General features: G+C 55.7%; 1 protein-coding gene and 1 non-coding gene across 8 annotated transcripts; both read left to right on the top strand.

The window, feature by feature from the left end:
- The first annotated feature begins 2,330 nt into the window (after positions 1–2,330).
- On the top strand, positions 2,331–26,572 carry DPP3 (dipeptidyl peptidase 3). 7 transcript variants are annotated; one of them, XM_045855316.1, is made up of 18 exons: positions 2,331–2,448; positions 3,618–3,895; positions 11,209–11,298; positions 11,868–12,005; positions 12,350–12,424; positions 12,983–13,076; positions 15,479–15,609; positions 15,731–15,861; positions 15,936–15,994; positions 17,606–17,800; positions 18,020–18,132; positions 18,492–18,584; positions 20,084–20,146; positions 20,245–20,369; positions 20,503–20,623; positions 21,707–21,886; positions 23,147–23,309; positions 26,026–26,572. In XM_045855316.1, the coding sequence occupies exons 2-18, from the start codon at positions 3,626–3,628 to the stop codon at positions 26,196–26,198; spliced, it is 2,214 nt and encodes a 737-aa protein (XP_045711272.1). In that variant the 5' UTR covers positions 2,331–2,448; positions 3,618–3,625; the 3' UTR covers positions 26,199–26,572. The 7 variants fall into 7 exon arrangements, with proteins under 7 accessions (XP_045711272.1, XP_045711273.1, XP_045711271.1 ...); XM_045855317.1 differs by having other exon boundaries at positions 2,407–2,448; positions 3,621–3,895; XM_045855315.1 differs by lacking the exon at positions 2,331–2,448 and adding an exon at positions 2,559–2,581 and having other exon boundaries at positions 3,621–3,895.
- On the top strand, positions 9,322–9,441 carry LOC123829631. The gene has a single exon (XR_006787634.1). It is a non-coding gene; the product is annotated as a small nucleolar RNA SNORA61 (small nucleolar RNA).
- Positions 26,573–26,592: the final 20 nt, after the last annotated feature.

The raw sequence follows: 26,592 nt of genomic DNA, 5'->3' as shown, positions 1-26,592 counted from the left end.
GAAGATAAGTTTTGGGAATAGAAAAATCGGGAGAAGAGCCTCTGAATACAAGCCTGACCTGGGCATCATCCCCAGCGGAAGACGGCTGCCTTAGGGAGCACAGGTTCCTGGGGAGGGGGGGGGGATGGGCTCCAGGACACAGAGACCAGGCCTGGGGCTGCTGAGAGGACAGAGGCACCCCTGCGTGGTGAGGGGGTGTGATCAGCCTTGATTCTAGAGCCTCACACTGTCACTATGGGGGAGCTCAGCTGGGGATTCGGGGGTGGGTATGGGGCGTAGCAACTCCTACATACACAGAACTAGGAATCCAACTCTTCCCAGTGTTTTGTTTTTTCTTCTTCTGACCTGGTTGGGAACCGGATGGAAAGAGTCTGGTCCCGTTTCTAGCAGGGAACCTCAGACTCTGGAGGAGAGGCGAGCAAAGGGCGCAGGCGCAACCCCAGGGAGAACTCAGAAGAGGTGGTGGAGGGGGTCAGCCTTGCTCCTGGCCCAGCTCGGCCCCTTCCCAGCTCTTGGAGTCTCCGCTTCCTCAGCTGTTAAGTGGACTGAAAGTCCCGTTACCGGGTGGTTATGAATCATGGAGGGCACCTGTAACACACAGTAGGTACTTAATAGTGCTTCCTCACCTATCCCTTCTTCATTCCCACAGGAGGGGGCGAGGCTGGGACAGTCGTGACTCCAGTGAGCGGATGGCTCCCTGTGTGTGTGTGTGTGTGTGTGTGTGTGTGTGTGTGTGTGTGCGTGCTGGGGCAGATGGAGAGAACTGTGGTGGGACATCTGGGGAAGGCTTCAGTTCGGGGACACCTGAGGACATGCTTAGGTGGCCTTCGGAAAGTCGATGGACCAGTTAGCCTCAGTTTCCCCATCTGTACAATGAGTAAAATGATATTGCACAGGGTTTTTGCAAAAGTGAAATGAGGCCCTCCATGTCCAGCTGCCAGTATAAGGGACTCAGTAAGGCTCAGACTAGCTGGAAACGTGAGAGTGCAGCATGGCCGGGGCTCCCAGGAGCACTGTGTCTCCCGCAGGCCTGAGCTGCTCGCCAGTGGCAGCGCACAGCACCACCTCCTCTACCCGTGCACATTTCAATTTCACCCAGGTCAGGGAAGACTTCGTACTCAAAGAATGAAAATTGAAGTGTAAGAAAGAAGAGGGGTGATGTTCCTAAAGACATAGACCAATTTATTGAGCTCCTCCTATAATGACAGTTGTCAGAGCCGACAGTATCATTGTTGTGGCAAGCAGAGCTTGGGCACCTTTGTAAACGGGCAGCTGGCGCTCACGGTGGCGGCTGCTGCTCCGGGGCTAGGTACAGGTGTCGCAAAGGCTGGCGAGGAGGGGCTGTGGATTTCAGGCACCCCTCTCTGAACATTAGGGGGCGCCACTGCCCAGTCAACACTTCACTCAAACAACGTTCCTCAGAGAGGAACTGAGGGTGTTTTTTTTTTCTTTCTTTCTGAGAAAGCTCTTTTTTTTTTTTCTTTTTTTCTTTTTCTGAGAAACCCATGACTCAGAGAGGTAAAGTGACCCACCCAAGGGCAGCCTGTAGGCCGTGGAGGCCGGGTTTGGCTCCGCCTCTGACCTGGGACCCTCACAATTCTCCCCACTAGGTGCCCGCTGGGCCCCATCCTCCAGTGAGACCACCCAGATACGCAAGGGTGGATCTCAGGCCAGTTCTGCCCTGGACAGCCTTTCTAGGTTGCAGGTGTCTTTCATCCATCAGGCGTCCCGCAAGCACCAAGAAATTGCCAGGCCCCTCGCCCTTAAGTGCTGCAAATTGAGGCTCGGAGACGTTTAGCAGCTGCCACCGTCCACCCTCCCTGCCCACGGTGGGTCGGTGGCGGTGCCGGCACCCGTGGGACCATCTTAGCCCTCGCAGCCACCTGTTCATCTGTATCCTGGATTCCCTGCAAGGAGGCCACCCATAACCCTCCACCCACCGGCCCTCGAATCCGGTGAAGAAGGGGAAGCCACTTTAACGCCCACTGTGCAGATTCCCACCTGCAAAACAGATCTAGGACTGGCAAAAACCCCAAAGGAGAGCCGCGGTGGGGGCTGTGGTGAGGGGAGGGGGAAGGGAAATCTCTGGTGCTCCGACTGTGACACTCATGCCGCCCCGCCCGGACTCGGGGGAATCTTGTCAGCCGGGTCTGCCAGCACTAGGCCGCGGCCAGGCCTTCCACGGAGGTTCCGGCTCCGGCGCGAGCACTGCCTGCGGACAAAAGGCCAAGGCCGCAGGGGCCAACCCCCGAGCGACCCCGTAGCGCCGGGAGGCGGGGAGTGGGCGGGCGGGCGGAGTTCGCCTCGGCGCTCCTATTGGATTACGTCGACGCCCATCTGGGCCCCGAGGCCCAGCAATTGGCCTATGGGGGCGGAGTTAGTGGAGCCCCAATGAATGGGGGGAGCCGGAAGCAGGAAGTGAGTTTGCGATCGAAGCAGCTGCTGCAGGTGAGGCTCCGCGCCCGCGTTTCGGGTCACAACGTGTCATCCTCGGGGGAGAGGGCGAATATGGACCGAGTGCAAGATTATTTCCTTTCTTCTCCGCATCCAGTATCCCTTCTAAAGTCATTGCGGCCCCAAGGTTGAGGAACGCTCCGGGCAGCAAAGAGTTAACACCTCTTTCAGAACCCGGTGGTTGTGTTTTGGGGGCGGAGCATCGGGAGTGGTGGGGGCAAGCTGGAAACCTGTTACTAGTGTGGGAGGACGGGATGGAGAATGCCCTGAATTGGGAGATCCCCCTGGGTCCCCACGGGCTGTGGGACATTCGTAAATTGCTTGGTCTGCTAAACCTCAGCTTCCCTCTCTGTAAAGTGAGTTTTCTTCCAGCCCTGAACCTCTGTGGCTCTGCAGCTCCCCAGGCCGAGCACGGGGAGAGGGCAGGAGATGCGGGGCCGCTTGAGAGTAGGACAAATTCAGGCAGCAGTGAGAGAAGGAGAGAGCACGAGGAAAATCGTTTTTACTGCTCTGAGTACATTACATCCGGGGTGACCTTACCTAATTTGCACACCCACGTGGTGAGGCTGGGGTTGTTACCACCTCCCTTTTGCAGAGGCGGAAACTGAGACTTAACCAAGGCGTGACTTAACCAAGGCGTAGCGTAGTGAAACAGTTGACTTGATTTGAGGAGCCTGGGGCTGCGCCAGGGTTGCAATCGGAGCCATCCAGCTGGTGGCTGGGACTCTGTGGGGACACGGTGGTGAGCGGAACTGAAGAACCTGCTGAGATTTCTGAAGAGGAGGTCAGGAGGTCAGGAGGGAAGAGCTGGAGAGGGACCTGGGCTGGGAGTCTAGAGACGCGGGTCTCTGCTTCTGACACTTCCCTTGTTATTAGGCAAATCTCCTAGCCTCTGTGGGCCTCAGTTTCCTCGTCTGTAAGACTAGGTAGTTGGATCCAATCTTTAAAGTTGAGGGGCCACAGGCCAACTATGGCCGCCAATGTATTTTGTAATCTGTGGTGAGTCACCGAACCTTCTCTGGGTCTCAGTCAGGCGTATTTGGCGGATGGATACAATGGCGTTTCCTTCCTTATGGATATTTGGTAGGGTTAAGCGAGATCACAAGAGTGTGGAGCCAGGTATGGGGTAAATGCTGGGCTGTGATGATGGTGGTGGTTCTCAGCAGGGCCCATGGCGGACACCCAGTACATCCTGCCCAATGACATCGGCGTGTCTAGCCTGGACTGCCGCGAAGCCTTCCGCCTGCTGTCGCCCACAGAGCGCCTCTATGCCCATCACCTGTCACGCGCCTCCTGGTACGGAGGCCTGGCTGTGCTGCTGCAGACCTCCCCGGAGGCGCCCTACATCTATGCCCTGCTCAGCCGCCTCTTCCGTGCCCAGGATCCCGACCAGCTCCGCCAGCATGCCCTGGCCGAGGGTCTCACGGAGGAGGAGTATCAGGTCAGTTCTTTCAGGCCAACCTGGATTCCTTAAATGGTCTGTGGATGTGAGGGACCAGGAGGCAGGGGTACAAAGGTGTCTCTTTGGATCAGACCCAGAATTGGGAATACTGAAACCTCCATTTCTGGAGCTTCGTTCTCCTCCTCTGCAAAATATGCAGGAGTTGTGGTGACCCGCCTCCAAGATCAAGGGCGGCTGCTGTGATTATAATGAGGGCTGTGAGTAAAGGAAGTAGCTGGAGATTCCGAGATGGTCGAGGAGTGAGTGCAGGGTAGGGATCCGGAGGTCTCTGTCTGGACCCAGTCTTCCTTTACCATGTTTTGGGTTCCTGGGCAGAACACTCTTCCTGTCCCCTGGTTTTTATTTGTTTGTGGGTCCGTTGGCCTAGTAATACAGGAATGCATTCTTCATGTATTGCAACAATGCAGAAAGACGTCACACAAAACACAGGGGTTACTCATTTTCAGTGGCGGGGCAGACAGCCTTTTCAACCCTCTGTCTGTAATACGTCCTCCCGCACATATGTGTGTATGTGTATCTGTTCCTTATTTTCTCTTTACATGAGTGAGATTATTTTCTCCATGTTCTTCTGAGACCTGCTTTTTTCACTGAGACCACATGGGCGTCGACGTAACCCCATGTCTTGGAAAACTTCCATGGGGCACATATAACTCCACCTTATTCCTTTTTGGTTGGTGGTGAAGCATTCCACAGCAGTGTAATCAATATACTCTTTTCTTTATGCTGGACATTTCGTTGTTCCCGGTTCTTACGAACAATAGTACCACAAGGAGCATGCTTGTGCGCATGCGTGAGTAGGATCCATTTCTGAAAGTGCGGTTGCGGGCGACAGGCTCTCTGCATTTACCATTGAGTGGTGCTGTTAAATCATCTTCTAAACAACCCGACCAAGAATGTACGAGACCATGGCTGTTTTTCTACACGTGAAATAAAGGAATTGGAATGCTTATCTCCGAGCAGAGGCCCAGGCTGGTTCTTCTATCTTTTTTGAACTTTGCGTAATCACATTCCATCCCTAGGCCTTGATTTACTCGTTAAAAGAGCTAAAAGCTGGGGAAGTGCTTATAAAAGGAAAGGCGCTGCCCAAGTATTGCTATTTTTGGTGGGATTCCTTTGTTTGTAAGTTGCAGAAACCCACCGCAGGTTGGCTTAAATGGAGAAGAAAATCACAACTTCTAGTTTCCAGCCTGGCATGTAAGGAGCTTAGAAGTCGCCAGTCTGCCCTAACCGCAAATCAAAAGCTGAACAAACTGAAAATTAACCATTCTCCTTAGATCATTAAGAGAAGTGAGGTCGCAGGGCCAACTGTTGTCTTCCAAATCAGAGAGAGACAGGCAGGTACGGAGAATTACAGCTTTCCGGGGCGGAAATTCATGAGCAGGAACCTCCCCCGGGACCAGTGCTGGGGTGGACAGACCTGGGCCGTAATTAATGACTCGGCTGCAGGCTCAGTGTAGAGGGCCCCAGAAGGATGCCCTCATGGCGGGGGGAGGGGGGGGGCACACTTCTGAGGATTTTCCCTCCAGGAGCTTGGCTTGGTTCTCCCAATGAATTTCAGGGATAAAGCCCTTTGTACTTCCGGCAAGGAGGGAAGGAACCATTTTTGAAATATGCTAGAACATTCTGTTTCTAACATGGTCTTCCCTCAGGAGAAACTATTTAACCAGAGCCTTATGCTAGGGCTTTATCAGAACAACAGTGACCTGGGGGAAGGGCAATACCTAACTGCAGCCCACTCTAGCCATCCTGTCCCACCTAACGGCGGGCGGCGGGGGGGTGGGGGGGTCGGGGACACGGGCCTGAGAGACACGTGCGAAGCGCTCCATCCAGAAGCAGAGACTCCCTGAAAAATCGAGACCCGACTGTGGGACCGTAGAACTCACCCCCCACCCCACACCCCCGCACAGCTTCCCGCCACACTGCTGAAGGCCTGCTTACAGCAGTTCCTCTTGGCCGGTACTTCATGTCTGCTTCAAGAAAAAAAAATACAAACCATACTAATGGTAAAAAACATGGTTTGAAAAGACCTGAGCAGACATCGTAACCAGACTCAGATATGGCAGGAGTGTTGGACGTACCAGACCAGGAATTAAAGCAACTGTGATCTGTAGGTTCAGAGCTCTACTGTAAAGCAGACGGCGTGAGAGGGTGGACGGGCAACATGAGCAGGGATAGAAATTCGAGGAAAGAACCCAAAATGCTAGAGGTCGAAAACACGGTAACAGAGATGAAGAATGCCTTCGAGGGGCTCCGCAGGAGACGGAACTCAGCTGAGGAAGGAATCTCTTAAGTTTGAGGATATTTCAATAGAAACCTGCAGAAGTGAAGAAGAAAGAGAAAAAAGACGGGAACAGACAGAGCAGAGGATCCCAGAACAGTGGGACAATTATAAGACGTGTAACGTGTATATCATGGGGGCACCGGAAGGAGAAGGGAGGAAGGAACAGGAAAAAAAATCTGGAACAGCAATGACTTAGAAATAAATGTGTTTCCGGAAGACCCGTCTTGCAGGAAGCGTTAGAAGTTCTTTAGGGAGAAGGAAGTGCTGTAGGTCAGAGATTCGTGTCTGGGCTGGAGAGGCAGAGGCAGCAGTAGAGAAGGAGTAAGTGAAGGTTAAATAAAAGCTTATTTTTCTGATTCTTAATTGATCTAAGAGATAAGTTTGCTCCAAACAAGTAGCAATAATGTGTTTGATTATATATATAAATAAATAAAACTTAGGTATGCTGTGTATAAGTGAGATAAATGACAGCAGTGACACGGGGTGGGGGGAGGCAGGATTTAGGGACTTTTTTAGTATAAGGTCCTTCCACTATCCATGAAATAGTAGTGTGTTATTTGAAAGTGGACTTGGGTTTGTTGTAAACATGTATTTCAAACTCTAGAGCCACCATTAAAAAAGTAAAAAAGGAGCTACAGCTGGTATGCTAAGAAAGGAGACAAAATGGACTATAAAAGGCTCAGTGGAAAGCCACAAAAGGGGGAAGCAGAATGGAAGACAAAAACAGGAACGAAGAACAAGGACAACATACAGAAAATAGTAACAGACGTGGTAGGTGTTAGTCCAGCGGTACTGGTGATCGCTCTGCGTGTCAGTGCTTAAATGTACCAGTTAAAGACATTGTCCGAGTGGATCAGAGAAACAAGACCCAACTAACACTGTGTCATCTACAGGAGGCCCACTTTAAACATGAAGACACATACAGATGAAAAGGGATGGAGAAATGGATCCCATACTAACACTAAGCAAAAGAAAGTGGGCAGCTCTATTAATTTTGCAAAGAGCAAACTTAAGAGCCTGGAAAGTTGTCAGGGATAAGGAGTGGCGTTACAAAATGATAAAAGGGTCAGTGCTCCGAGAAGTTACATAATGGTCTTCTACGTGTTGTAGGTGTCTGATGAGAGAGCATCAGAATATGGGAGACAAAACTGCAAGGAGAAATAGATGAATCCCTTGTTGTAGTTAGGGATATTAACACCCCCCTGTCTGAAACAGGCAGACGGGGCAGGCAGGAAGTCAGTCAGGACGCGGCTGAGCCCATCCACTCCGTCCAATGACTGAACGTGGAAGACGTCCAGAGGCCGCTTCGCTCCACGTCAGAGCACACGTTCCTCCCAGGCTCACACGGGACGCCCACCGGGACAGACCGCATTCTGGGCCGTAGAGTGAATTTCTTCTCTTACACCAGCAACGAGCAGGCAGAATTTCAAATTAGAAACAATACCATTTACGGTACAAAAGAGAAGAATACTTACTTCCAAATTCAACAAAACACGTACAAGACCAATATGAAGAAAACCATAAAACCGACGAAACATATCAAAGAAGTAAATAAATGGGGAGACATTCCACGTTCACGGATAGGAAGACTCAATATCATTCAAGATGTCGTTTGTTTCTTACTTGATTTATAGCAAATCCAGTCAAAATCCCAGCAGTCACTTGGTAGTATCAACAAACGGAAGCTAAAGTTTATATGGAGAGGCAGGAGACCCCGAAGGGCCAACACAGCAGCGAAGGAGAAGAGCAAAGTTGGAGGATTGGTGTCACTCGACTTCAGGACTCACTTTCTGCCTGCTGCCTCTGTCTACTTCTTTTTGGAAGATTTTATTTATTTACTTTTAGAGAGAGGGGAAGGGAGGGAGAAAGAGAAATATCAATGTGTGAGAGATTCAGTTGCCTCTGGCTCGCAACCCAGGCATGTGTCCTGACTGGGAATTGAACCAGCAACCTCTCAGTTCCCAGGCTGGCACCCAGTCCACTGAGCCACACCAGCCAGGGTATTCTATTTCTGATAGAGCGGTATTAATATCTCTAACTATAATAGTGGATTCATCTATTTCTCCTTGACATTTTATCAGTTTTGCCTCACATATTTTGATACTCTCTTGTCAGGCAAAAGAACAGCTAAATAGCTCAATGGAATAGGATACAGAGCCCAGAAATAGACCCACATAAGTATAGTCCATTGATCTTTGACAAAGGAGCAGACACAATACAATGGAGAAAAAAAATAGTCTTTTAGCCCGATGGTGCTGGAACAACTAACTGAACGTCCACATGCAAAGAAAATGAATCTAGACACAGGTTTCACGTTCACAAAAATTAAATTAAAATGGATCATAGACTTAAGTGAAAAAACTATAACACTAAAAGATAACAGGAGAGAATCCTAGATGAACTTGGGTGTGTAGATGACTTTTTAGATACACCACAAAGTACATATGATGCATGAAAGAAATAATTGATAAGCTGGGCTTCACTAGAATTAGACATTGCTGCTCTGTGGAAGACACTGTCAAGAGAATGAAAAGACAAGCCACACAGACCCGGGAATATCGTGGGAGATGCCCCATCCAGCACCGCTCTCCTGGCCGCCGCGGATGAGAATAAATCATCCTGGACACAATCTGTTGCTCCGGCAGGAAAGGGGGAGGTGATTCCCTCTAGTGGGGAACGCCCCGAGCCCCTCTCCCAAATGGCTTTTATTGGGAACATTATGTGTAGGTCTATACAGCATACGTGCATAGCTCATTGATGAATTGCAAAAGGCTGCAGTCATACAAAAACAGGCATTATCTGTAGATAACGATGGCGGGAGCACAGAGATCTCCCTCAGGATCCGTGTCTGCTAGTCACGCTGACGCCAGACAGTCTTTAAGACGTATTTCATGAGATAAGGCATTCATTCCTTATGCCTTGAACTTAAACATCAAAGTGATGAGGTGATTGGCAGCTTTGTCACAACAATGCACCTGCTCATGCATCACGTCTTGTGTAGAGTTTTTTGGCAAAACATCAGATCACCCAGGTGACTCAGCCCCTCTACAGCCCAGATTTGGTGCCCTGCGACTTCTGGCTTTTCCCAAAACTGAAATCACCTTTGAAAAAGAAGAGATTTCAGACCCTCTGGTTCCCTTTCCCATCGGATCTGAACTCCAGTCTTGGTGGTCATAAAAGGAGGGACAGTAACACTGAAGCTGGCCTCACAGCTCTGTAGCTTGTGGGCTGGTTTCAAACAAGGTGGAAAAAAAAAGAAGAAGAAAAAGAAAAAAAAAGAAAAAGAAGAGATTTCAGACTGTCAATGAGATTCAGGAAAATACGACGGGGCAGCTGATGGTGATTGGGAGAACTGTGTGAGGTCCCAAGGTGCCCACTTTGAAGGGGACTGAGGCATCACTGTCCTGTGTGCAATGTTTCTTATATCTTGTATCTTTGGTTAAGTGTCTCTGTTTTTCATATTACCCGGCTAGATGCCTTCTGGGCAGACCGCACGTAATCCAACCATCGTGCTCCTTGATATTTACCAAGGGGAAAATTTGAAAGGAGGTGAAAACTTACATCCACACAAAAACCTGCACACGGGTGTCTTAGCAGCTGCATTCATAATTGCCAAAGCATGGAAGCAGCCAGCATGTCCTTCATTAGCTGAATCTTTCAACCGTGGCGCATCCAGACGATGGAATGTTACTCGGTGCTGCAAGGATATGGGCTATCACGCCATGGAGAAACATGGGGCAAGTTAAATCCATATTACTAAGAGAAACAGGCCAATCTGAAAAGGCTACGTTGATATCAGATTCCATGCATATGCTGTTCTGGAAAAGGCAACGCCACAGGGACAGTAAGATCAGTGGTTGCAGGCACTGAGGGGCGGGAGGCTGGGGCACAGAGGAGTTTTAGGGCGGTGAGACACTCTGTGTGATACAGAGGGATGTATCCGTCATACCCGATGGCTACTTGCCATACATCTGCCCAAACCCACGGAAGGCACAGCACGGAGGGCGAACCCTGATGCAAACGGGGGCCTCTGGGTGAGAGTGATGTGCCGTGTGCGCGCCTCATTGTAACGAATGTCCCGCTCTGGAGGGGACGTTGGTGATGGGGAAGACTGCACGTTTTGGGGAGGAAGGGGATACGAGGCCAATCTCTGTGCTTGCTGTTTAATTTTTCTGTGGAACCAAAACGGCTCTAAAAAATAAAGTTTATTTTAAAAAAGAGTTATTGGCTCACATAATTGAAATGGGCAGGGCCAGGGAGGCTTCAGGCACGGCTGGATTCAGGGGCTCGGCGATAGCACAGCAATGCAGACTTCATCTCAGCGTTGCTTTCTCTCCTCACTCCAGCGGGGAAGCTCCAGGGACCCCACCATGCTTGATGCTCCCTGGTGTGAAACAGGCTCTTTGCGCCTGGGAAACCGCCTTGGTGGTGGGGGAGGGCTCTCACTGGCCAGCTAGAGTGTATGCCCACCTCCGCGGTGGGGGAAGGGAGATCCTCCTCCTCTCCCCACCCCCACTGCCCAAAGGAAGACGTGAGGTTTTGCTGCCAGAGGGAGGGAGACTAGACTCAGGGCCAGCAAAAGCCATAGAGTAGGTGACCGGTACCCCTCCAGCCCTAACATTTGATGCTTCCGGTGCCAGCTGCCAGCCAGGTCGGGGGCAGAGGGAAACGGGCCTTCTGCGCAAGGAGGCAGCGTTTGAACTGGGCTGTGAAGGTCGGATTGGCGGCCACAGGTGGCCGAGAGGGTGGTGGGTGTAGTGGGCACAGAAGCAGGTGAGTGCCTGGAGGTGTTTGGATGCCGCTGAGACCAGTCTGGTGGGAGGGTGGGCGTGTGAAGGTCGGTCTGTGAAGGTATGTCAGGGCCAGACGGGTCCTCCCCAGGAGCTGGGTCCTGCCCCCAGGTTTCCCAGCATCGCCCACGCCTGTTCCTCTGGGTGTCAACATCTCGGGAGGGCGCCTCCCTGGGGCGCGGAGGCTGTGCCTGCAGCTGTCTGATGCTCGCCTCCCGCAGGCGTTCCTGGTCTATGCCGCAGGGGTCTACTCCAACATGGGCAACTACAAGTCCTTCGGCGACACCAAGTTTGTGCCCAACCTGCCCAAGGTGAGCTGAGGGAGGGACGGGGAAGGTGGGGATTTCAGGGCCGGTGGCGGGGGCGTAGGGCCCCGAGTGGGGAGCCTCGACCCTGTCCCTGCCACACTGTGACCTGGGTCAGCTACCCAGCCTTGCTGGGTGCTGTGGCCCCCGGGTGACTGTGCTGACCCCAGGGGCAGGCAAGGGGAGGATGTGTGAGTGCCCGGGAGACGGCCAGGTGCCCACAGAAATGGAGCCTGTTGGGCATCAGTGGGGACAGTAGAGAAGTCCAGGCACGGGGAGCCCCTCCCTGGGGCTGGGGTCCTCGGGCCCATCGGGGGCCGAGGCAGCTGTTACCCCAGGGCTCCCAGTCCTCACCGTGCACACCAGGTGCCCGGCCATCTTGCAGAGATGCAGCTTCTGATCGAAAGGTCTGCGCTAGGGCCTAAAGTGCAACATGTTTGAGGCAATGCCAATGCTACTGGTCCATTGATTGCCAGGAAGTCTTAGATTGTGGGATAAGAGTTTGGGGGGTGATGTGGGGGCCCCGAGGCAGGTGTGGACCATGTGGCCAGGCCAGTGGACCCCTTCCCCTGCAGGAGAAGCTGGAACGAGTGATCCTGGGGAGTAAGGCCGCCCAGCAGCACCCGGAGGAAGTCAGGGGCCTCTGGCAGACCTGCGGGGAGCTCATGTTCTCTCTGGAGCCGAGGCTGCGCCACCTGGGGCTGGGGAAGGAGGTAAGGCCACCGGGTGTAGTGTGGAGAGAAGGGGCCCGATGGGGGAGGCGGTGGGCTCTGCCTTACGCTCTGGAGGCGGGGCGTGGGGAGAGCGACGTGGCAAGCCTTCGGGTTGGGTCGGCCTGTGCGGCTGGAGCAGAGCTGCAGGAGGCTGCAGGTGGGCCTCTGTGTCCTGCTTGTGGTTTGCGTCACAACTCTGCCCCCTGGAAAGAGATGGAGGGGGGCCTGGGGCAGGCTGCTGAGAGGAGGCGCAGGAGGCCCCGCACTGGAGAGGGAGTGGCCAGCCGCCCGGCAGCCCCGCCCAGCCTCAGCGACTTATTTCCACCTGCCCCCTTCCCCCGCAGGGCATCACTACCTACTTTTCCGGGGACTGTACCATGGAAGACGCCAAAGTGGCCCAAGACTTTCTGGACTCACAGGTTCGGGCAACTTGGGGCAGTGTTTTGCTGGGGCCCCCTCACCACTAGCACCTACGCCTGGGTTGCAGCTTGGGTCCTTGAGATGGACACTTGGGGACCATTGTCTGAGAGTCAGCCTGTCCCCGTGGAAGACGCCCCCACCCCACCCCTGGCCGAAGGGCCTCATGACAGCCTCGGGACAGGTCGCAGCAGGATGTCAGAGCCGCTGGGGGGTCATGTGTGGGGCTCACCCCCAGCTCAGCCACGCAGCTGCTGTGTGCCCAGCTTCTCTGTCTGTGGAGTGGGGCCTGCCTCGTGGAGACTGGGGTTTGCTGAGGTCGTGCGGTGCCCGGCACAGTCGGGTCGGCAGCTAGTAAAAGGCAGTGGTGCTCCAAGGACTGAACAGAGCAAGGGGTCTGCCCTGGCGCAGACCTTCCCAGCCGTCTCAGGCGGGACCCCTGGTGGCCCAGCCTGCATTGGCTCTATCCTCTCTCCTTGGTGCGACCTGCTTTCCCTCCCCCTCCCCCATAGCCCCCTCTGGACTTCCTCTCTCCCAAACCCCTGCCTTTTCTTTTCCAGAACCTCAGTGCCTATAACACACGGTTCTTCAAGGAGGTCGACCAGGACGGGAAGCCGCGCTATGAGGTGCGGCTGGCTTCCGTGCTTGGCACAGGTGAGTTCCTTTCTCTAGTCTCTGTGTGGGGATGATGAACACACTAACCTCTACTTCCTAAATAGCTCTCAGGGATCCTCAGCATAAAGCCGAATCCACCTCTTAGGGCTTTGTGGCTCAGAACTCTTTGGTTACAAGTGAAGAAATCTATTTCAAGTTCTCTTAAACCCAAAATGGACTTTACAGAGTTGGGTGAGTAAGAAGTGCAGAGTAGGAAGGCTTCAGGAACAGCTGGATCCAGCTGCTCAGACAGTAGTTTCAGAAAATTTCTCTCTCCATCTCTTGTCTGGGCTCTCTTCAAATTCATCCACAGCAGGCTGCTCTCACTCAGGGCCTGATAGTTGCCAGTCTGACCATTGTAGCAGAAGGAAGGTCCTTTTTCCCTCAGAAGTTTCTTCATAAGGTCTGGGAGTGGCTTTATTTCCTCCATTTTGGGCCCCATATTTATCTGTGAACCAGTCTTTGTGGTCAAGGGCCGGGTCTCTGATTGGTTGGATCTGGTCCTGAGCCTGCGTTGGAGCCACGCAGTGAGGTCAGCTCCTCCCACCACCTGAACTGGATGGAGGTGGTAGTGGATTGGTGGGGCTTCTCCAAGGAAAACTGGGGTTCTGTTTCCAGGTGAGGGGGAAATGGATGCGATATGGACACAGATGTCCAGACCCCTATGAGGACCTTTGCCACTTGGCCCTCCTGTCCCTACCCACCTACAGCTTCCCGGCTCCCAGCCGCCCACTCAGACTCCGTGCTGCCATCCATTCTCAGCGGCTTCCAATTCCCCGGACACCCCGTGTTCTCGCATCTCTCTCTAGGCCCCTGTGCGGTCTGTGCCCCCTTCCTGCCGGAAGGCCCTCCCTCCCCTGCACATGTTCGCCTGGTGACGCCTGCTCATCCTTTAGGCCGTGCACGGGCGTCAGCTTCGCCCTGTCTTCCCACAGTGCAGGCCGGCCCTTCTCCTTCCCCATCAGCGCTCCCCGCAACGTCCCAGCTGCTCTCCTGTCTCCCCTACTTGACGGCGGGCCCCTCAAGAGGAGGGGCTGGCTGTGCTTCATTCACCACTGTCTCCCTGGTGGCTAGCCCCCGGCAGCTACCCAGACACTCGGTGCACGAATGGCTGGGAACTGCCATTCCAGTAGGGAATGCACTCCAGGTGGAGGGAACAGCATGAGCCCACGCAGAGTGGCGGGAAAGTTCAGGGATTAGTGAGTAGCTCGATTTGACTAGAGAAAAGGATACTGGGGTCAGGGGGTAGGAGTAGGTCCTACCGGAATATAAGCCGGGCCTGTGCTTGTAAGATGCAGTATGTAGGACCGTGGTTAAGAGTGTGGCTTTGGACTCAGGCTGCCTGAGTGTATCTATCGCTGTGTAACAAACACCCACCAAACGTAGGGGTATACGTGACCACTTCATGCTGACAGACTCCGCGAGTGACGAACTTGGATGGGGCATCGTGGAACAGCTCGCCTCTGGTCGACAACGGCGGAGGCCTGGGAAGACTTGAGGGCTGGGGGTGACCCAACAGCGAGGGGCTGGAATCGTCTGTAGGTTTCCTTACTCACGCGTCCAGTGGTGAAAACGAGCCGTCCCTCAGCCGGGATCCCGGCCGTGGCCGTCCACGAAGACGCCGCTCGTGGCTCCTTTGTACGGCTCACAGCGGCTGGGCGCTGGCGTGAGCGCTGCAAGAGAGCGGGGAACAGCTGTCTCCTTTTGTGGCCTGGACTCAGCCGTCAGAGGCGTCCCCGCTTCAGGAGGGGTGATGCGTGTCCTAGAAGCATGTTTTATCGATCAGAGGCAACAAGCGAAATGCAACAGTGTATGAGTTTCCCGTGGCTTCTGTAACCAGTCACCAGGAGTTGAGTGGCATGAAACAACGTGAATTTGTTCTGTTCCAGTTCTGGAGGTCCGGAGTTTTCCTTGCCTCTTTCGGCTTCTCAAGGCTTCATGGCTCATGACCCTTCCTCAGCCTCTCCGACTTCTTTCTTCCTTAACGCATGCGCTTCCCATTCACCCTCTCGTCTCCCGTAAGGACCACTGGCATGCATGTAGGGCATCAAAATACTATCTGCCACACAGAGTTCGAATCCTGCTCTGCCACCTCCTGCCTGTGTGACCTTAGAAAACTTGGTTAACTTCTTGGTGCCTTAGTTTCTCCAACTGTAAGATGGAGACAGCCATGTCCCTCTTCCCCCAGAACTGCTCTCAGGCTTAAATGAGTTCCCACCTGTAAAGGGTTTAGGACATTTCGTGTTGCGTAATGTGTCTATTTTTGAAGGTGAGAGCTAAAACTAATTTCTGTAGGCAACGGGCAGCCACGGAAGAGCTGAGTACGAGTGTCTCGGTGAGAAGCCTGCCAGGTGTCTTACACTCCCTCGCCTCTTCTCTGAGTGATCCCCCTTTCCCCTCAGAGTCTGCGCCAGACTCTGAAATGACCTCCAGGCTGAAGAGCTACGAATTCCAGGGGAACCACTTCCAGGTGACTCGGGGGGACTACGCGCCCATCCTCCAGAAGGTGGTGGAGCACCTGGAGAAAGCCAAGGTAGGACTGGCTGGGGGTCGGGGTGTGCGGACTGCAGACGCCCCTAGGCAGCAGGGGGCGGGGCGGGGATGGGGGCGTGGCCCGAGGCTGACCGACGCAATGCCTGCTCCCCCGCCCCCAGTCATACGCAGCCAACAGCCACCAGGAGCAGATGCTGGCCCAGTACATAGAGAGCTTCACGCAGGGCTCCATCGAAGCCCACAAGAGGGGCTCCCGCTTCTGGATCCAGGACAAGGGCCCCATCGTGGAGAGGTGAGGGGCCCAGCCTTCACCCACGCCAGCCCTCCCGCCTACCCCTCTTCCATTGCTGCCCTTCTCTCCCCCAGTTACATCGGGTTCATCGAGAGCTACCGAGACCCCTTCGGTTCGCGTGGAGAGTTTGAAGGTAACTTCTGGGAGGCGGGAGCTCAGGTGGAGAACCCTGTCCCTGTGTCCCCCGAGGGGTCTCCCCTTTCCCCTTGGCAGTAGTAGTAACAATGACAGCTGCCAGCGTGGGTGCCGTACTGTGTAGTGGGCGCTCCCCTATGTAAGCTCACTTAGACACCGTCATCCCGTGAGGGTTTCCAGCCGCACTTCACAGATGTGGGAACCGAGACACAGCAGGTGGGCGGCTGAACCCAGGTGCCCTGGCTCTGAGCCACTTGGTGCTGCCTCTGGTGTCTGGTCCACACACGGGCTCTTGTCTGTTCCCCGCCTGGCTTTGCTCCTCGCCACCAACTGTGTGTGACCTTGGGCCAGGAATGCCACTTCTGAGCATTAGTCACTCCCTTCTGGGTGGAGGTGGGGTGAGGCGTTCTATGCCTACTGCCCGGCACAATGCGGGCACATAAAAGGGCTGCGTGATTGGGAGCTCGGCTGTGAACTTGACTTGGCTGCCCTCATCCCAGGGCGGGCGGCAGGCTGCCACGGCCCCCATGCCCACACCCCGCCGCAGGGCCCACCTGTGCAAGGCAGGGCATCTGGCCTGAAGATTTAGGCCCGTCTTTTCCAAGCTCCTGGATGTAGAGCCTGGAGCGTCCCACTGCCAGGTGCCGGCGAGATTAACCTGGGAGGAGAGAGGAAAACCCCAGCAGCCCACAGGGGGGCTTGGGTCTGAGCCCATAGGGAACAGGAGGGCCAGGGGCCTGGGGGATCAGCTTTCCTAGCGGGGTCCTGATTTTGCCAGGGCTGCTCTGAGGGCTGAGACCCCAGCACCTCCTCAGCAGCCTTGAGCTTGGAGGCCACCCCCATTTTTGATATAACTCATTGTGGTTCTTAGAAAGGTAGTCCATGTTCATGGTTACAATGTTTAGAACGAACAGAAGAAAATCAACTGTGATTGCACCCGCCCCAAGGTTAGAATTTGGAATATACTTTTTGTCTTTTGTTTTTATGAGAGCTACGCATGTTTAAAAACATACGTGTGTGTGTGTAACTTAAAAATCCACGTGTGTTGCAAGTGAGGGCAGCGGCAGAGCGGTCTGGAGGACCAAACGTGAACCCCCCCACCCCTTTACCGCCTCCTCCTGCGCCGCTGGGCTCACGGCGCCGAGCGTGAGGGCCGGGGCTGCGCCCGTTCGGTTCAATGCGGCTGGAGTTCCGGGCTCAGAGCGGTGTTGTCAGCATGGCGCTCCCCAGAACACGCTTTCCATGAGGGCCACACGAGCCGGACGCTCTCGCCTGGCAGGACCGCACACAGCTGCCCCCAAGAGGAGAGCGTCCTTCTCTGCTCCTGCAGCCCCTTCCACTGAGATCAGTCTCTCTCCACCGCCCTCCACGTGCTCCCCGCAACCCCCCCCTCAGATCCATCTGAGGTGTTACCCCACGAGACCCTTCTCTCCCGTTCCAGCCACCTGACCCACTGTGACCTCCGGGGAGGCGGGGCCCAGCCCTGGGTCACCGCTCTCCACAGTGGCCAGCACAGGGTCGCGGTACGAGGCGGGCACGCACTGCGTGCGTGAAGAAGGGGCGGGGCGGGGTTGAGCCCCGCCCACCCACAGCCCCCTCTCCTCCGCAGGCTTCGTGGCCATGGTGAACAAGGCCATGAGCGCCAAGTTTGAGCGGCTGGTGGCCAGCGCGGAGCAGCTGCTGAAGGAGCTGCCCTGGCCCCCCGCCTTCGAGAAGGACAAGTTCCTCACCCCGGACTTCACCTCCCTGGATGTTCTCACCTTCGCTGGCTCCGGCATTCCTGCCGGCATCAACATCCCCAACTGTGAGCCTCCTGGGACCCGGCCGCCCAGCCGGGACCGTGCCCCGCGCGCCCCCGGGAGCCTCCTTGAGCGTCGCCCCTCCCCCTCCACACACCCGCCTGGCCCCGAAGTGCTCTGTTCAGTTCACTATCCCCAGCCTGTTGCCCTCGTCTGGACTCCTTGTCTGTGACCTTGGTGACCTTTGCCCCTTCTCTCCCTGGTCCCCTCCCTGCCCTCTCCAGATGACGACCTGAGGCAGACAGAAGGCTTTAAGAATGTGTCCCTGGGGAACGTGCTGGCCGTGGCCTACGCCACACAGCGGGAGAAGCTCACCTTCTTGGAGGAGGATGACAAGGTGGGCACGGGCAGCTGGAGGAGGGACAGGGCGGGGCCTGGCCTGGCCTCAGCCAACCCAGCACGCCAGATGACCCATTGCAGGGTCGGGGGGAGAGCACGGCTCCCATCCTGGCTCTGCCGCTTCTCGGCCACGTGACCTGTGACTTCGGAGCCTGTTTCCTCACCTGTCAGAAAGGGGAGGTGGTTGCTTTTCCCCGGGTTGTTGCCGTGATGAGCTGGGCCATGCGGTCTGTGCCCAGTGTGGAGCCTGGGTGTCGTGGGCCTCTACTGAACCTGTTTCGTGATGGGTCCTCGGCTGGGCAGGCTGTGTGGCCGCGGGGGGACGGTGGACCTATGAGTCTCTGACTGTCGTGGCAGGACCTGTACATCCGCTGGAAGGGACCCTCCTTTGACGTGCAGGTGGGTCTGCACGAGCTGCTGGGCCACGGCAGCGGCAAGCTCTTCGTGCAGGTAAGGACGCGGCCGGGGCCCGGGCCTGCAGCTCCCCTCCCCCGGGGTCAGCCCTTCCTGGGGGTGGGGGGCAGCTGCTCCAGTCCTCACCTTCAGGGGTCAGGTGGCAAATACGGCCCCTTAAGCAGTGAAGTTCCCTCCCCCAAGATGTCGCAGAAGTTCCGGTGACTGAATGGGACCTGCAGGACAGTCCAGCTGCGGTCCCCCCACCATGGAATCTGCCACACGGGAGGAATTGCTTCCTCATGCCAAGGAAGTGGGCCCTGAGGGTGTGACTCAGGCAGCCCTGGGGACAACGAGGCTGGCAGGGGACAGTCTCTGGTGCTCCTAGTCCTGTGGCTGCTGTAGCACTTCCTGTCAGTAGCACAGTTCCCGGGGCGTGCACCTTTGCGGGTGTTATAGGGAGCCGCTTCTCCCCAGAGCAGTCCCTCCCGGCCAGCTGGCCCGAGAGGCTGGAGCCCCTCAACACCCACTCGGGGAGCATGAAAAGGACAGATAGGTGTTCCGCAAGCTGAGGAGAGCCCATCGGGCCACCCAGCACGGAGCTGCAGAGGGGAGCCGGCTGGAGGGGACGGGGCGAGCACGCCTGAGGGGGTGCTGGGCCTGCTCCCTGTGGGTGGGGCGGTCCCACTGAGTGTGGAAGGGAGGGCTTCGGCTGGGTCTCGGGATCCGGGCTGGGACGGCAGGAGGACGCAGAGAGCAGCTGGTGAGGGGAGCAGCCTGGTGCCAGGCCTTGTCCGGGCTTGGAAGTAACAGGGAAACTGGGACAAATGTGGCCCCTCTGTGGCCTTGGATAAGTCAGTTCCCCTCACTGAGCCTCAGTTGTTGACCTGCCTGTAAAATGGGGTTCCTGACCCCTGCTGTGTAGCCTATTACGAGCAGTCACAGCAAAGCCCTGGGCAGAGGAGGCCCTTAGCGAATGTGTGTTTTTGTTAAGGGGCAGTGTGCACAGGGGTTGTGCGCTACGAGTGTCTGGGCCTCGGTTTCCTCCTCTGTGAAGTGGGGTAATAGTACAACCTTCCTCAGAGGGTGGTTGTGAGGGCTACATGGATGATGCGTGAAACATGCTTAGCACATGGACAGCGCGGTGAGGGTGATGCGTGCTCGAGGCGGACATGCATGCGCTGGGGCCTCTGCCGGCACTGGCAGCCGGGCCGGGGAGCCGCAGGGAGGAGCAGCCAGGCTCCCCGGCCCTCCCGTGGGACTTCTCTGGCTGGCATCTGGAGATACTGGGTCCGGGTTTTCCTGTGGTTTGGGGCAAGTCCCTCCCCTCTCTGTGCCAGGGGCAGTGCAGTGGCCCTGGCTCTTTTGCCTCCGGGGGGCTCTGAGAGGGCGGCCGGTGTCCCAGGACTCGGGGTTGGAGGCAGCAGTATGTCCATGGACCTGCTGCTCCTGCTGTCCACTTCCCAGTCGCCTTTCTGAGCCCCTCCTGAAGGCCCGGACCTGGGCGCGGGCACCTCTTCCTCACCCACCCCACGGCGGTGACCCTTCTCCTGCAGGACGAGAAAGGGGCATTCAACTTTGACCAGAAGACAGTGGTCAACCCAGAGACGGGGGAGCAGGTGAGGGTAGCCTCAGCGGAGCCCCAGGGTGCTGGGAGGGTGGGCCCAGGTGGGGTGGCAGCCCCCCTTCAACCTGCTTCCTGGGCCTCCCCTCCCAGATTCAGAGCTGGTACCGCAGCGGGGAGACCTGGGACAGCAAGTTCAGCACCATCGCCTCCAGCTACGAAGAGTGCCGGGCCGAGAGCGTGGGCCTGTACCTCTGCCTCCACCCCCAAGTGCTAGAGTACGGAGTGGCAGCAGCCGCAGCTGCAGCAGGCGTGGGGGCGGGGCCTCTTCGGCCGGAGGAGGTGCCAGCAGGGAGGGCGGGGCCCAGGCAGCCTCCGAGCCCCCCTGCCACCTCCCTCTCCTTCCCCCAGGATCTTTGGCTTTGAGGGGGCTGACGCGGAAGATGTGATCTACGTGAACTGGCTCAACATGGTGCGGGCCGGGCTGCTGGCTCTGGAGTTCTACACCCCTGAGGCCTCCAACTGGAGACAGGTGGGGCCCCAGGGGGTTCCCCAGGAGTGGGGAGCCTGAAGTGGGGGCCAGGATCAGGATTCTAGGTAGAGGGACAGTAGAGGGAGGCAGAGGCACACCACCTGGATGTCATCTCGGACTTCACCGTGCATGGGGACAAGTCATGTCACTATTGTGAGCCTCGGTGTCCCTCGCTGTGAAATGGGAGCATAACCTCCCTGCCCACCTTTGCGGGCAAATCAGATGACATGATCTGACAGCGAGTCCCGATAGATGACTGGCACAGGGCTCCCTCTGTGCCAGGCCCAGTTCTGAGCACTTTACACGAACTGACTCCTTGGTTCCCAGAATCAGCCCGAGGAGGCAGGTGCTGTTATCACCCTCGTTTTAGAGAGGAGGGAACTGAGGCACGAGATTAAGTAACTTGCCGGTGAGCAGCACAGCCGGGATTCAGACCCAAGTGGTGTGCCTCCAGAGCCTCAGGCTAGACGGCCCGCTTACAAGATGTACTTTGGAAACAGGGTAAGCAATAGAAATGCTTTAAACAGTCATGCGTATGCTTTAAGGAGGGACTATTACGCCATCAAAAGAACACACATTTTAGAGTTAGGAAACTTGGGTCTGAGTCCTTGCTGTCCCTTCGCAGCTGTGTGACCCTCGGCAAGTCACTCTGCCTCTCTGGGCCTCTGTTTTGTCATCTGTGAACTGGGATCATGATGCCCTCTCCGTCCCCCTCTGTCGAATGCAAACAAGAATGTGGAGGAGGAAGTGCTCGGGGTCCTTGTGGCGAGGCCACTCGGGGATAATGGCTGTCGTGAGGGCAGGGTTTGGGGCAGCAGAGGGCGTGTGGGTGGCGAGGGCTCCTGCCTGAAAACGGCCTTCCTGTCCTCCCGGGCAGCCTGCCTTCCCCTGTGAGCGGAGGGAGGAGGGGGCACTTGAGGGAGGAGGAGTCAGCAGAGAAGGGGAGGATAGAACAGTAAGAATAACTGACAGTGAATGAGCTCGTCCTGTAGGTCAGGGCTCCGGTGCCTGCCTCGGCAGCACGGATGCCGTACATCAGGTCTCGGACTGAGCGTCTGGTCCCTTTCTCCCCGGCCCCTGCAGGCCCACATGCAGGCCCGGTTTGTGATCCTGAGGGTCTTGCTGGAGGCCGGCGAGGGGCTCGTCACTGTCACTCCCACCACAGGATCCGATGGACGCCCGGATGCCCGGGTCCGCCTCGACCGCAGCAAGATCCGGTCAGTGGGCAAGCCCGCCCTGGAGCGGTTCCTGCGGAGACTCCAGGTAAGCAGAGGCCTGTTGCCTTAGGGCCCCCTCCGACCTCACCCTATCTCCCCACCTTCTACCACTGCCTCGTATTCCTTCATTCACTCACTCATTCTGTGAGTCTGCCTACCGAGTGTCATTGACCGTGCGCCAGGCACTGGAATGAGCTGTGAGCAGTTTCTTACACGGTGGAGAGGGCAGGCAGACAGCACGCGTGCTAACAGAACGTGAACCGGATCATTGCAGATCAGGACAAGGGCTGTGAAGGCAACCAAGCTGGGTGATGGGAGACTGGAGGGCAAACAGAGGCGGCAGAGATGTGACAGCCGGCGGCCTCCTCAGCCTCGGTGATCACGGAAGGCTTCTTGGAGGAGGCGGTACTCGAGTTGGCATTTGAGTGCCAAGAAGCTCTGAGAAGCACAAAGTCTGGTCTGGGGACTAGAATGAGCTTGTTGGGTGGCGGGAAAGAGGGAGTCCTAGAGCCTGGTGAGTGCCGGAGGAAGGGACGGCCGTCAACACAGCCCTGCCTTCTGCTCAGGTAGGGGTGCTCGGGGTTGAGATGCCATTTGGGGTTCTGGTGCCAGTGCTCACCAGCCCTGTGACTGGGGCAACGTCCTTCTCCTCTGTGGCCCCGCTTGTCTCATCTGTCCAGTGGGCTACACCGCCTGCCTCACTCGGCAGGAATCCAATGACACAACACGCCCACGGAACTGATCGGATAGAATGTCACCTGTTCCACGCCAGTGTGACACGAGGTGTGGCCCGTGGACCGGCAGCATCGGCGTCACCCAGGAGCTGGTTGGAAGTGCAGATCCTTGCAGATCCTGCAGATTCTTGGGTGCCCCCCCGCCCAGACCCCCTGATTCTGAAGTTCTTAGAGCAGGGTCCGGGGCTCTGTGTGTTTACTAGTCTGTCAGGCGAGTCTGGCGCTCAACAAAGTCTGAGAATCACTGATGAGCCGTTGTTTTTCTTTTTATACAAAAGATTTTAAAATTTATTTTATTTTTGGACAGTAGGGAAGAGAGGGAGGAAGCGAGGGAGAGAAACATCAATGTGTGTGTGGCTGGGTATCTTATTCTTCATAACGTATATACTCTATATTTTAACGGGCACCCACTATGTGCTAAGCACTTGATCTGCATTTCCATCTTATTCAGCACAGCCACACTAAGGGCAGATGCGGTCCAGGGCTGGGCGCCCTCGGCCGGAGCCCCAGTAGAGCCCTGCGGGCACAGGGTGGGCACCCATCTAGGCACTGACACCTTCTGCTTCCCACAGGTGCTGAAGTCCACGGGCGACGTGGCTGGAGGCCGGGCCCTGTACGAGGGGTATGCAGCTGTCACTGACGCGCCCCCTGAGTGCTTCCTCACACTCAGGGACACGGTGCTGCTCCGCAAGGAGTCTCGGAAGCTCATCGTTCAGCCCAACACTCGCCTCGAAGGTAACGGGCTTCCGAGTCCCCTTCCTTGGGTGCTGTGCAGCCCCATGGGAGCGCAGAGGTGGCCTTGAACAGCCCAGGGGCCTGGGGAAGGCTGCCTGTGGTGACTCCTGCCTCTCCTCCTGCTGCCACTGTTCTCCTCACGCCAAACCTCGGGCCACAACCTGGGCATCTGCCACCGCTGTACACACAGCCGCACTGGTTGTAAGATGCTAACAAGGTTTGAGAAAGGCCAGCAGAGCAGGGGCTTGTGGAACAGACGGGGCCCAGGGGGCCAGACCTGGAACCAGAGAGTCGGACCTCGGCCTGGAGTGTGGGGAGAGGTCAGGCCAGGCAGTGAGTTGGGACCCAGTGGGCCACGTGGAAGCCTGGGGACAATGTGATCGGGCCGAGCCAGGACAGATATCGGTAGCCCTGTGGTCCCTCTCCCTTCTCAAGTGACGGTTCCATCCCCAGAAGCCCTGACCCTGGCTGCGTTGCGCTGGGATCTTTCGTATTAAAAGTCCTCGGGGTCCCAGCACCTTGCAGCATTCGCTTTCCCTCACCCCTTGACTCATGCCTCCTGCATCTGGCCTGTGAGGCACCGGAGAAGAGGCGGGGCCAGTCGGTGGGTGGAGCCTGAGCTTCAGAACTGCTCGGAGACCTTGTCCTAGCAACCTGACTGCTCTGGACTTGGGTGTGTTCGTTCATGAAGCCAGCGGTGATGTGCGCCGACCCTGCAGGGAGCGGAATTACTGTATTTTGCCGTGTACAGTAATGCGCGTACATGATGCGCGGCTACGTTTTTGTGCATCGTATGCAGGATTAATTATTATACCTATTATTATACCCATGTATAATGTGCATCCTCATTTTTCCCTCAAAAATTTGAGCAAAAAACTGTGCATTGCACCAGGCCAAATGTGGTAAGTACTTCCTTCACGTTCTAAGTGCTTTCCATGGATTGATTAACCCTTTAAATCCTCACAATAATTCAGTGAGGTAGGTATTTTTATTGTCCCCATTTTACAGATAAGGCAGTTGAGGCACAGAGAGTAAATTGCTCAGGGCTTATAGCTTTATCCTGGAGGGGCCAGGAGTCAAATTTAAGGTGTTTCCTCCTCATTACAGTGGTCCGGGCAGTGGTGAGAGTGAAATTCAGTAATGACCTCCTACTGGTGAGGAAAAAGCACTTAAGAGGCTTATCCTAAACTCTTTTTCTCTGAGTTCCAGAGGCCCACGGGATATGGCCCCAGCCCCTCCCTGGCTCACTGCCCCCCAGGCACTCGGGCCTTCCCATTTCTCCAACCCCCGAGCTCGCTCCACTCTCGTGGCCCTTGTACTTGCCGTTCCCCCTGCTCGGAGTGGTCCTCCCCCAGATCTTTGTCTGGCTCGCTCTTCCGATCATTCAGGTCTCTGTTAAATGGCATCCCCTGGGAGAGGCTGTCCCCGACCCCTCAGTCTGTAGTAATCCCTTCAGTCCCTGTATTTGCTCAGCTTCATTTTCTCCACGCGCCCATCACTCTGCCATTTTCCCGCCTGCCTCATCTCCATGACAGCAGGAGCGGCACACGCCCTGCAGCTGGCGCCCAGGAGCCACTCCGTGCCTGTCAGAGTGAATGAATGAATCATGCTGGGCACATAGCAAGTGCTCGTTACATGGACAATATTGTCAGCACTTCGATTGTCCAGCCCTGTAGGAGCCTTTGGGGATCGAGAGGGGAATTGGACCCAGACCCTCGCCTCAGGTACTTCACAGCCCGTTAGGAAGGCCTTAACGAGTGCCCAGGAGACACAAACAGTGGTTTGAGCAGGTGGAGGAGAAATCACATCCACCTTCGAGGAAGTCAGGGCAGGTTCTGGGGAGGAAGTGTGATTAAACAAGCCCCGAAGGACAGGTTGGATTTCCAAAGGTGACGTTGGTGGTGATGTTGGATAACTTCTGAGGACTTTCATCTGCCAGGTGCTGGGTAAAAACTTTCCATGAGTTCACTCCTATCAATGCAATGAAGAGGTGATTATCCCCATTTTTCAGCTGGACACTAAGACACGGGGACTCTGTATTTGCCTGAGGCCACATAACTAGTGGGTGGCAGAACTGGAATTTGAACTTGGGTCATCTGAACCCAAAGCTTGTGCTCTTAGCTCTGTACAGCCCACAGTGCCAGAGAGCGCAGCAGGTGCTGCGGGTGGGTAGAGCGGTGGAAGTGTGTCAGAGAAAAATGCTTCCCGGGAGTGTTCTCGGGACTCTTGGAACAGAGCACTTGCTCATTGCATTATTGTATTGATCATTATAGCTTCTTGAGAGAAGAGGTACTGTGCTTGCCCCCACTTTACAGATGAGGAAACTGAGGCTTAGAGGTTGAGAACTTGCCCAAGTCCCCACAGTGGGCAGAGATGGAGCAATTGCTGGACTGTAGGCTCCTGGAGGCCAAGGACTATGTCTGTTTCACCTAACATGGCACCTGGTGTAAATCGGTTATTGAGTGAATGAATGAATGAATGAATGCAACCACTCATTAAATATTCCCCCTCTGATCTTTCCTTCTTCATAGGGTTATTGTAAGAATGAAATTAGATAATAAACGTAAGGCACTTGGCACAATTTTTGGCACATAGTAAGAGTTCAGGAAGAACCAGCTGCTCTGATGATGATGATGGTGGTGATGATGATGGTGATGATGATGCTTCTTTATTAAGACCTTTCCCTGCTGCTGCTTTCTCTCCATGTCCTCCCTAGGCTCAGAAGTGCAGCTTCTCGAGTATGAGGCCTCGGCTGCTGGCCTCATCCGATCCTTCTCCGAGCGCTTTGCAGAGGATGGGCCCGAGTTGGAGGAAATCCTCACCCAGCTGGCCACAGCCGATGCCCGGTTCTGGAAGGACACCAGGGAGGCCCCATCTGGCCAGACTTGAAGCAGATCTGTACAGCCCCTCCCCTGACTCCATCCAACCAAGGCTGCAAATGGCCCCGTTTCTGTGTGTGCATTAGGGGCTGGGCGAGGGGCAGGAGCTCGGGCCTTGGTGCTACCTCAGCTGCGGGTGGTGACACTAACCCCTTCCATTTGTCAGCACTTTCCACTTTACCAAGTGCTTCTGCGTGTTATCTCATGTGATCTGTGCTGCGCTCTGTGGAGCGGGCAAGGCATGGTGCCTTACCCCTGCACCACGGAGGAGGAAATGGAAGTTCTGAGAAGTGACCTGAGGAGGGCCTGCAGGACTCAACATCTCTCCCTGTGCTCTTCATGTATTACTTTTATAGCCAGAAAAATAAATATTAGAAACCACCACCATCTTTGCCTTTTGATCA

Source organism: Phyllostomus hastatus, unplaced genomic scaffold, assembly GCF_019186645.2.
Source record: "Phyllostomus hastatus isolate PE091 unplaced genomic scaffold, TTU_PhHast_1.1 phas_scaffold_11, whole genome shotgun sequence".
NCBI lineage: Eukaryota > Metazoa > Chordata > Mammalia > Chiroptera > Phyllostomidae > Phyllostomus > Phyllostomus hastatus.
This window is presented reverse-complemented; position numbering and strand designations above follow the sequence as displayed.